The following is a 10,707-nucleotide window of genomic DNA, read 5'->3' as shown; positions in this document are numbered from 1 at the left end:
GTTGTCCCCCACTACATCACGGAGTTGTTAAAAATAGTCTTAGAAAATCAACCGTTACATGAACGCGCAAAAATCTATCTTAAAAGCCTCGGCGAGAGAGAGAAGAGTCCACTACTGATACAATCGCACCGGCGCCAGTTGCGCGCTTCTTTACTTTCACACCGCAAAGCCTGAATGAGTAATTAAGACACATGTAATAATTACCAAGGGACAACGATGAGTGATCGTTTGACGTCGAGAGACGTGTGGAAAAAAGTTTAGCGAGTATTGTGGTGCTTCGTTAAATCTTGTAAAACGTTAGGTGATAATATATACCGGTGATCATAAGCTGCACATTTAGTCGAAAATATTTGAAAGTCTTCTTTATGTTCTGTAGATATATAACATATTTTAACAGAAATTACTTTAGAGTTTCTAAAACACTTCAACTATGGTCAATGGAACATTTGACACTGAAAATCAACCAATCAAGTAAGTTATAAATTATTAACCTGTTAACCGAGCGGGACGTACAAATACGTCAAAAGTAAACAATATCGGGTACGGGTAGGACATATGAATACGTCCTCGATATTTATATTGCGCCCTGGAACGGGCGGGACGTATATTTTACTACTACTATGGTAATACGTCATTCATACACGTCTTAGTGGAAAAGGACGCGCCCGTTATATGTTGCGTAATTAGAAAGGGATTTCCCCGGTTAACAGGTTAATGTACATTAACGTTCGATCATCAGTATAACTAATTGGTTTCATGAATTTTTCTAGAGAGAGAATATGAGAAAGAATTCTTTTAAAATATAATTTTTAATTTTTGAGAGTTATCACATATAAATTAGTAGAGTTTCCAATGCTATTAAACAAAATAATGTTTTAAAAAATTATTTCTCCTATACATTATCCGAAGAGATCCTAAAACCTATATTTTTATAGTAAAATTTAGGATAGAAATAGTTTTACGTATCATACATAGCGTAGTAAAAAAAATTTTTTTCAGACAAAATCCAGGGTTAAGAACATTTACGCTCACAGAGAGAATCTTATTTGTAATTGCAATATGCGGTTTTTGTGCATGTGCTACACTCCTTATTGGCCTCGGAGTTATAATTAATCATCGTACAAGCTGCAATAAAACAGCAACTGGTAAATTTTTATTGACTATTTTTTATACAATAATTTGACTGACATTACTTGGAATCACTTTGATATTTTTTAATACTTAATAATTATAAATTAATCCTTCTAGATAGATTACAAAAAAGAGATGTTTCGTCAGTCCAACCTGGTAAGCTAATTTTTTATAAAGAAATTTTGACTATTTTTCAGCATAATAATTTTATTGTTTTCAGAATTACATAACAATAATATAGCAGGAAATAGCACTACTTTCAAAGCAGAAATGTGCCATGAATTTTGTTCATCGTCAAGGTGCTTAAACGAAGGTCAATTTATTAATGAAAATGTCGTATTTGTATTTTTAACGAGGCGTTTGCATCGACCTCAATGAATTTAAATTAAGTATTTTTAAATAAAAATTGACATATTATTTTTACAGCTTCCTTTTTCAAACGATATATAGATGAAAAAGTGAATCCTTGTGATGACTTCTATCAATTTGCATGTGGCAATTTTATAAAAACCACGGAAATTCCTGCTGATATGAACAAAATAGACACATTTAGCTTTACTCAGAAAAATGTGATGAATGAGTTGATAGATCAAATGAAAGAAGAAATAAAACCAGATGAACCAAACGCTTTCGCTAAATTAAAGATCTACTATAAGAATTGTATGAATATAAGTAAGCAATTAAATACTATTAAACTTTGAAAAGTCGAAAATGTTTATATAGAACACTTATTGAACAACTTGAAATTGATTTAAAAAATACAGGTCGCATTCAAGAAGAAGGCGTAAAAGATTTTTTGGAAATGTTAACTGGATTTGGGGGTTGGCCAGTGCTACTCGGCGATAAATGGAAAGAGGCTAACTACTCTTGGATCGAGACTGTTTATAAAATAAAAGATCATGGATTTCCGATTACGTTTCCGGCCTACGTTTACGTTGGAAACGATCCAGATAATAGTACAAATAGTCTTATAAATGTCGGTAGAAATAGGTTTGATTTATTCCAAATACATTTCTTGTTATTTCAAAAATAACATTTCTCTAGGTGCTAAATGCAGTTACAAGAATAAGTAGAACTTACCTGTTAGATGGTCGAGAAAGTAAAATGGTAATGGCTTATTATGATTATATGGTTGATATTGCCATGTTACTGGGTGCTAATAAAATTGCGGCGACGACGGAACTTCGAGACGTTCTTAATTTTGAAATTGAGCTTTACAATGTAAGTTGTATGTTATTATCTGACGCTATTTACTGATATTTTATTGTATGTTTTAGATTAAAACACCTATAGAGCAGCTATTGGATATATCGCAAGTACAAAATCCGTTCACTATCAAAGAATTATCGGAAAAGTATCCTGTCATACCGTGGTTGCAATTGATCAATGAAATTTTTGAAAGCAGTAATATCACCGTCAACGAAAGTGAAATAGTTGTTCTCAACGATGTCAGATTTATACAAAAGCTCGAGGATTTAATTGCAAAAACACCTAAGAGGATCCTTGCTAATCATTTGATTTGGCAAGCAGTTTTCGATTCGATAGATTATCTTCCAGACAATTTCCTCGCTCGTAAACTTGAGTTTTCAAAGGTTGTTAAAGGTGTTAATAAACGTAAAGAAAGATCGTACCTTTGTGTGAAAGATATTATGGATGGATTTACTATTAGTCTTAGTGCACTATATGTGCGCAAATATTTCAATCTCAAATTGCGTAGCAGCGTTTTGGAAATAGTGGCAGGTGTTAAAGGACAGTTTAGGGAAATGTTACAAGAGGTTTGTCAAATCGTTTTCATAAATGATAATAAAGTAAAATTTGTGTTAGAATATTTAAAAATGTCCCTTTTATAAAGGTTGATTGGATGGATTTTGAAACAATAAAAGCAGCTTTAGAAAAAATTGATGCAATGGATGTCTACGTAGCATATTCCGAGGAATTGTTTGACGACCAAAAAATCAACGATCACTACAAAGAACTCGAAGTCAACGATGGAAATTATCTTAGTGCAGCTTTCAATGTTTCCTTGTTCTATTTAAAACAGTATTATAGTAGCTTAAGAAAACCTGTGGATAAAAACGATTGGACATTGAAGAAAAACACTGCTGTTGTAAATGCTTATTATTACTCAACGCAAAACCTTTTCGGTGAGGTTGCATTCATATACTTTGATTCTGGAATCATCATTTTATAGTTTTTGACAACTATTTTTATAGAGATACCGGCTGGATTTTTACGAGAACCATTTTTCAACTACGAAAGGCCAAAATATTTGAATTATGGATCAATCGGCTCTGTCATAGGACACGAAATCACACACGGTTTTGATAGTGAAGGTAGGAAAATTGATAAAAACGGAAATCAAATTGACTGGTGGCAAGCAGACACTGCAGAGAAATACTTAGAGAAAGCTCGTTGCATGATCGACCAGTACAGCAACTATACCGTTAAACAAGTCAACTTAAAGGTACATACTAAATTCTCATACTGATAATAATAGATCAAACTTTAACTAAATTTTCGCTTTTCATTTTTAGTTAAACGGTAACCGAACAATAGGCGAAAATATAGCTGACAACGGCGGATTCAAAGCAGCTTATTACGCATATAATAAATGGATTCGTCAGACGAATACAACAGAACCTTGTCTTAAAGGCTTTAACTACACACCTCAGCAGATGTTTTGGATCAGCGCTGCGAGTAATTGGTGCAGGAAAGAAAAACTTGAATCGCTTAGAGATAATGTCTCTCAAGATATACACAGTCCAGCTATGGCTCGAGTCACTCTTTCTTTTTCTAATATTAAGGAATTCGCTGACGATTTTAAATGTCCCTTAGGCTCAGGAATGAATCCAGTAAAAAAATGCGTTGTGTGGTAAGATGTAGTTGAGATAATATTACTCTCACTAAGAGACTAAATTGTTTTTTTTTTAAATAATGAAAATGTATTTTATTAGTTTTTATGTGTTATCTTAAATCTTGACAGTCATTTCATAGATATTTTTCCTTAATAATGTGTAGAAAAGATATTTTTTTAAGATAACTAGAATCTTAGCAATTTTATATTTTGGTATTTCTTTTATATCTTTGAAAATAATATTTTTCACATAAAATCTTTTTACATTACGAATGTTGTACCTGAATTGTAACAAGCAGAATAATTTTTAGAAATAATAATATACCTACTTATTTCTGCTTATACAATGATAATTTATTATTTTAACTACAGTACTAATAATGTGCACGTGTTATGAGTCAAATAACTTTTATTTTAATGCAAAACACTGATTTATTTCACTCAAGAACTTTAAAAAATATTAACTATTTTCCAATCGGCAATAATGTACTCTTTATATACTTGCTAAATTTTACGTATATATTACTACATGTTACGACATATGTATTTTTTTATAAAAGAATAAAGAAATTCTGAAACTATTATTTATGGTATCCAAATCACTAATTAAAAATAGCATCATTTGAATTCCGACTTTCAAGTAGACTAATATTCCTGAGATTAAAGTAACTTACGTGTCAATATTATATCGATCTCGTTGAGTGAATAATTATTTTTATATATTATTTTACTGCAAACTGATAATATATGTGTAATTAACATAAATCTTGTTTATGATATAAACAGTCTAATCTTCGACCGTTCAAAAAGCTATAGATTTGAAAATTAGGAGAGAATTAGACCATGGTATATAAAGATACTAGTAATGTAAATTTCTTACGTGTATCATTTGTCACTTTATAGCACTACCATTAAATACACATTTATGGCTCGTCTTTCCATTACTTACAAATAGTAGTTGAGTAAAGACGTCGTGAGGTTAAGGTCAGAACGCCTTCGAGAATAGACGATGCCGTTATAAATTTCGTTTCTCTTATAAACTACCTAACTACCAACCTATTATCACGGAACATGACCAGGACGCTGTTTGTTTAACTGTTACTTTAAAATTCATAGTGCTATAAAAGGATATAATAGGAAATATTAAAATTTATGATTTGTCGGGAAGCGGTCATTGTAATTTTTCTTGAGTATATACCTAAGTTAAGTAAAAGTCCATTTCTTTTTTGCAAATTACTTTGATAGTTACTTTGATAATTCCTATCTTTCAATTAAATACCACTACATTAGGGGAGACAATCCAACTTTCTATCCTTCACCGGAGGATAATGGAGATTTTAAAGAGAAGACGCAGTAGCCACAACCCAATTATGTTAATTTTTCGAATAGAAATAGATTCCTAATTCGCCTTCTCATTAGTGAGGACCAGGAATTAGGAGTGAACCTCTAAAGTGGCGCCGCCTGGTAGTCACCGATCCGTGCTACACAATATAAATAGTGTATATATCTATATACATACACCGTAGCATGCTGCAGTCTGCACAGTGCACGCGCTTTCAAAGCTCAGAGCAGAGCCGAACGCAAAGCCAGTCGGTTTATTTTTCTATCCTCGTTTTCCACCGTGATCCTCCCTAATAAGTCAGTAAAATGTTTAACTCACATTCGGTTTAAAATTATGATCGCAGTGTGATGTCACTACAATAAGATACTTTTTATCGTTGTCCAAAAAAGTCATTAACAAGTGTTCTAATTCAAGTGATAGAAAAACAACGAAAAGATTAGTATTAGTATTAAATAACAGAGTGCAAAAAAATAAAAACAATGAATTCGCAGCAGAATGTAGCAGCGATGCAAGCATTAATTGACCGCGAGAAATTCTACAACTCGATAATCGAGTTGTTGAACCCAGAGACACGGCAGAATGCCCTTGTTGAGCTGAGCAGGATGCGCGACGCTCTGCCAGATATAACACCGATGTTACGGAATTCATTTGATACCGTTACATCCCTTCTTCAAGAAATTATCTACATTTATCCGGCTATCAAATCTGCCACCCTCACTACACATGAGAGTAACCGCGTCTGCAATGCTCTTGCTTTGCTCCAGTGTTTTGCTAACAACCCCGAAACCCAGCCTTTTTTTATTCGAGTACGTATGATTTGTTTTTGTTAATTTATTAGTTATGCTGATTTCTAATTTTTAGGTTTCTTATCAATATTTACAAATTTATAAATTATTTAAGAAGACTTGAAAAGTTATATTTTTACTTTTTATTATTTTATTGACTCATTGGAAATTTACACAGTATATTGTTTAAATGTGAGTTGGGTAATTTTAGTACTTGAATTTCATAGTTTCAAAATATATCAAGTTTTCATTAGACATTAAAATTATTCTGCATAATTTTAAGTTGGAAACATTTTTTCAAATTTATATATTGAATTAAGAACCATTAATAATTAAGAATAATCCATTTTCAGGCACGGATTCCATTATTCTTGTATCCTTTCCTAGATACAGATAATAAAACTAGACCATTCGAGTATCTGCGAATGAACAGTTTGGGAGTAATTGGAACATTAGTGAGAAGAAATGAACAAGAAATTATTCCATTCTTATTAATAACAGGAATGATTCCTCTGTGCTTGAAAACCATGGAAAATGGTTCTGAACTCAGTAAAACTGTGGCTACCATTATAATGTACAAAATTTTAGTGAACAGCAATGGTTTGTCCTACATATGTGAGACCTATGACAGATTTAGTCATGTCACAAGGTTTTTTGAAAAGATGCTGTTATGTCTGGCCAAGGACCCTTCTGTACGTCTTTTGAAGTATGTTATAAAATGTTATCTGCGGTTGTCTGACGATCAAAGGTATTTTAATATTTTTAAATTGCTAGATTTAATAATCATGTTTCTACTATTAACAAAAGTACAATTTATAAAATATAATTTATTTTTCAGAGCTCTATTAGCATTAAGAGAATGTTTACCAGATCAGTTAAAAGATAACACCTTTACACATTGTTTACAAGGTGATATTTTAGCTAGACACTGGTTGCATCAGTTGTTAAAAAAATTGGGACCTGGTTTCAGTTGAGTCAAGATACAAGGGCCATCAACAAGTTTCCTTTGACTTCTTAATAAGTGAAACTTAGGCAGCTCAATATTGTTAACTTTAGGATATAGGGTTGTTACATGCTTGAAAGCCTCTTATGTTTGTAAAAATCAAGACAATTTTTAAAAATGTACAAAAATGCACAAAGGTAATATTTTTATAATGTGTGAGATACAAATAGAATTATTGCGAAATCTTTAATGCTCAATTTATGAAGTTAAATTTATAATCAAGCAAATAGTTTCCTTAAATTTTGAATAATGAAAATCAAAAAACGTTTAATTTTCAATGAAGTATACATTCAAGTAAATTTATCAGATCCCTAATATTATATTTCATAATATTAGGGACTGTGGTGAAAATTTGAATATAAAAAATATTAAATTACTTTTCAGTGTATTATTATTGTTAAATGGATCTGGAACGTTGTTTTTTTCTTTTTATTTATAAAATTAGCAGAATATATTTTATTAATCAGAACAAAAGTATCAATATTTTTCATACACAGACACTTATAATTATTAGTTAAGAAAAAATCTAAAATATCAAACATTTTCGTGAACGTAAATTGTGGCAACCCAAAAAAACCTTTCAGTAAAATTGAAGTAAATTGTACATGTCTTAAGTTATGGAAAACGTTGATTTGAGATTTTTACAATGTAATGTAGATTATCTAGTATCAACCACTTTTATTAAAACTAGTCGATTGTGTTCTCTATAAATTTGTTAATATAATAAAAGTAGAAATTACATAAGATTTGTAATAAGGTCTGAAATTAATCTTACTTTTAATGTGAAAATATTTAAATTCTTGTCATAAATCCAATTGTATAAAATAAAAATGCTAAGAAATAGTGACTTTCATGTGTGCAAAACACGATTATGGGGATGAAAAAAAGGTCGTGTAATTTACACATGCCAGTTTTTATTTGTAAATAATCTTAATTCTATGGTTGTTTGCTTAGCTTAAAGAAGTGTGAATGGTTGTTGTACATCTATAAATGAAAAATAGGTAATATAATAGTAAATTTATGTATTTTATTAAGAGATAAGTTGAGACTTACTAATATGTAACATAATTATGTAATTTATTTGTTTTTTCAATAAAAACATATTTTTCTTACAAATCATTTTTTTCAACATAAATGCAATAAAAATTATTGCTTAAAAAATAATATTTTGGAAGTATATGAACAACAATTAGACTTTTTGATTTTTAAGTATCACATTATTTTTAAAAGAAGTTACACAAGTATAGAATAAAAATTAATAAAAAAGCTAGTTTTTTTAGTAACACCTTGCACTACCTGATATCACAAATTCTTTAAGGCAGGTCACATTTATAAGGCCAGGCATAATATAACAGCGTATTAAAGCATACTTTAATACATTTCAATAACCATAGCAAAGATTTTTAAAGCAATTGGGTAATCCTGTAGCTCATGTTAGGCAAATTTGGCTGATATCCCAGCTGAATGGTCTTATATGGTTGATATTCTTTTTAGTAATTTTGGCTCTTTTTCTTCTGATTTTCTGTTTCATTAGGAGTTTTATTTTTATTAAAATTTTTATTTAGATGCATTTGATAATTATCATCTTCAGTATTGTTGTCATATCTATTAAATACTAAATTATAACACAAAAATTCTTGATTAATAGAAATATTATTGTTTCTATCAATATTATTCTCAAAATCCACATAAAAATTATTTCTTATTTTATAAAAGACACAATTGCTTTTGACTGGACTAACATGTATTAATTTTACCATGAAAAAGAAAGACTTCCAAAGTCATTCATATTTCATAGGCTATAATGTGGTATATTACAATCGATATAATAAAGAAATAAAAAAGCATATTGAATAATAGAATCAAATTTTTAAGATTGCAAAAGGATGCTCATGAATTAAGAAATTTAGCTTCTGTACTGATAAAATGCGCATATCAGTAAAGCTATCATATATAAGTCAACTCCGTACACTCGATTAAATGCTAACGCCGGGACGTAGATAACCAGGGGTACTCTATGTAAAGTAACTGCAACAAGTGGAAAATCGCTCTTAATAACCTGTCCCGCGGCGTTGTTTGATTCTAAACGCGCGATAATCTTATTGGACCGTTTCAATTAGCAACAGACTATTTTCAGATTTTTTTGTTCTATTGTCTAAAATTACTCACCATTTTAATGAGAAAGATGATTGATCCTATTATGCTTACGACGTGGTTGAACCTTACTTCGAAATATTAAAAAGAAGCGAGCCAAATAGAAAAAGAAATTGGCGATGTAATTGAACAGATATAAATGTATATAGACAATATACGAGTGCATATCTCGTAGGAGAGGATGTAATTTGTAGGCCATAAAAGACCGAAGATAATAACAACGACTATGATCAATGAGACGAAGCAGTCGGCGATTGATGCACCAAAACTGGGTTCGGGTTTCATTCGTATACATACATTTCGGCCGGAAATCCTAATATCGCTATACCCAATATATTATAACTATTGACACAATTATGTAACTGTGTCAATAGTTATGTTTTTATGTTAGAAATGAGTGTCGTGACAATACACGAATGCAAAGAAATTCAACGGTCCCATTCTCTTATAAAAACAACGCGTTACCTTGCGATGAGCAATATGTTTATAGGGAACATCTGTTTTGGCAACTAACGAGATATTCCTGTATATCATAACAACCATTTCACAGATATTTTCCCTTATTGATGTGTAGAAAAAATTTTTTTTTAGAATAACTAGAATCTTAACAATTTTCTATTTTGGTACGACTTTTATATCTTTGAAAATGATATTTTTCACAATGAACCTTTTTATATTACAAATGTACTTGAAATGTAGCAAGTAGAATAATTTTTAGAAATAATAATATATCTACTTATTTTTGCTTATCCAATAATAAATTGTTTTTATTTTAATTACAGTACTAATAATGTGTATGTGTCAAATAACTTTTATTTTAATGCAAAACACTGATCTATTTCACTCAAGAACTTTAAGAAATAATAACTATTTTTGAATCGGCAAAATACTCTTTATATACAAGCTAAATCTTATGTATACATTACTACATGTTACGGAATATGTATTTTTTTATAAAATAATAAGGAAATTCTGACATTCAAGTTCTATTAAACAATCTATAAGTATCAACTTATGATCAAGATAATTATAAATTTAAAAATATACATATACAAGCAGAATTATTATAGCCTATGAAGACAGTGATGGAGATAAATTTACTTCTAAGGGATTATGTTTTCTTTTTGAAGTATTCAAATCCAAATTTTCTAACAGCCTGTCTTGTCGCTGCTGTACAATTGGAGCAGATGCTGGTGTATATCTATCAGATATCCATCCCTCAATATTGTAACCAATGAATCCAATTACAGCAGCAAAAGGTACTGAAACCATTGGCAAATACCTTCGTAATACTCCCATTACAATAGGCAACATGTTCTGTGAAATAAATTGTTTATCAATGTTTAATTCAACAGTCTCAAAAAGTTTCCAATATTAAGAAGCATCATGTTATTGAACTCTAAATAAAATACCCAACTGTATAGTCAGTGAACAAATT

General features: G+C 30.3%; 2 protein-coding genes across 3 annotated transcripts; both read left to right on the top strand.

The window, feature by feature from the left end:
- The first annotated feature begins 123 nt into the window (after positions 1 to 123).
- Positions 124 to 4,395, top strand: LOC131665517 (neprilysin-2-like). The gene is made up of 12 exons (XM_058937435.1): positions 124 to 301; positions 377 to 471; positions 1,000 to 1,145; positions 1,249 to 1,287; positions 1,352 to 1,444; positions 1,558 to 1,803; positions 1,896 to 2,107; positions 2,176 to 2,352; positions 2,409 to 2,906; positions 2,984 to 3,275; positions 3,345 to 3,595; positions 3,666 to 4,395. The coding sequence occupies exons 2-12, from the start codon at positions 431 to 433 to the stop codon at positions 4,005 to 4,007; spliced, it is 2,337 nt and encodes a 778-aa protein (XP_058793418.1). The 5' UTR covers positions 124 to 301; positions 377 to 430; the 3' UTR covers positions 4,008 to 4,395.
- A 569-nt stretch (positions 4,396 to 4,964) lies between these two features.
- On the top strand, positions 4,965 to 10,330 carry LOC131665476 (CCR4-NOT transcription complex subunit 9-like). Of its 2 annotated transcripts, none has more exons than XM_058937369.1 (3): positions 4,965 to 5,187; positions 5,276 to 6,133; positions 6,466 to 10,330. In XM_058937369.1, exons 2-3 carry the CDS (start codon positions 5,807 to 5,809, stop codon positions 7,084 to 7,086), a joined length of 948 nt encoding a protein of 315 aa, XP_058793352.1. In that variant the 5' UTR covers positions 4,965 to 5,187; positions 5,276 to 5,806; the 3' UTR covers positions 7,087 to 10,330. The 2 variants fall into 2 exon arrangements, with proteins under 2 accessions (XP_058793352.1, XP_058793353.1); XM_058937370.1 differs by having other exon boundaries at positions 4,965 to 6,133; positions 6,466 to 6,860; positions 6,951 to 10,330.
- The last annotated feature ends 377 nt before the right edge of the window (positions 10,331 to 10,707 follow it).

The sequence above is a fragment of the Phymastichus coffea genome, unplaced genomic scaffold (genome assembly GCF_024137745.1).
Source record: "Phymastichus coffea isolate CEN01 unplaced genomic scaffold, Cenicafe_Pcof_1.1 PCOF00052, whole genome shotgun sequence".
Lineage (NCBI taxonomy): Eukaryota > Metazoa > Arthropoda > Insecta > Hymenoptera > Eulophidae > Phymastichus > Phymastichus coffea.
The sequence above is the reverse complement of the archived record's forward strand: the minus strand, read 5'-3'. Positions and strand labels throughout refer to the sequence as shown.

What these genes read in the sequence shown, in the direction of transcription:
- LOC131665517 (XM_058937435.1), top strand. Translation starts at nt 431, where the DNA reads ATGGTCAATGGAACATTTGACACTGAAAATCAACCAATCAA. An exon ending in ACTGAAAATCAACCAATCAA is followed by an intron (nt 472 to 999) that starts GTAAGTTATAAA and finishes AATTTTTTTCAG; the next exon opens with ACAAAATCCAGGGTTAAGAA. An exon ending in GTCAAGGTGCTTAAACGAAG is followed by an intron (nt 1,445 to 1,557) that starts GTCAATTTATTA and finishes TTATTTTTACAG; the next exon opens with CTTCCTTTTTCAAACGATAT.
- LOC131665476 (XM_058937369.1), top strand. Translation starts at nt 5,807, where the DNA reads ATGAATTCGCAGCAGAATGTAGCAGCGATGCAAGCATTAATTGACCGC. An exon ending in CCCAGCCTTTTTTTATTCGA is followed by an intron (nt 6,134 to 6,465) that starts GTACGTATGATT and finishes ATCCATTTTCAG; the next exon opens with GCACGGATTCCATTATTCTT.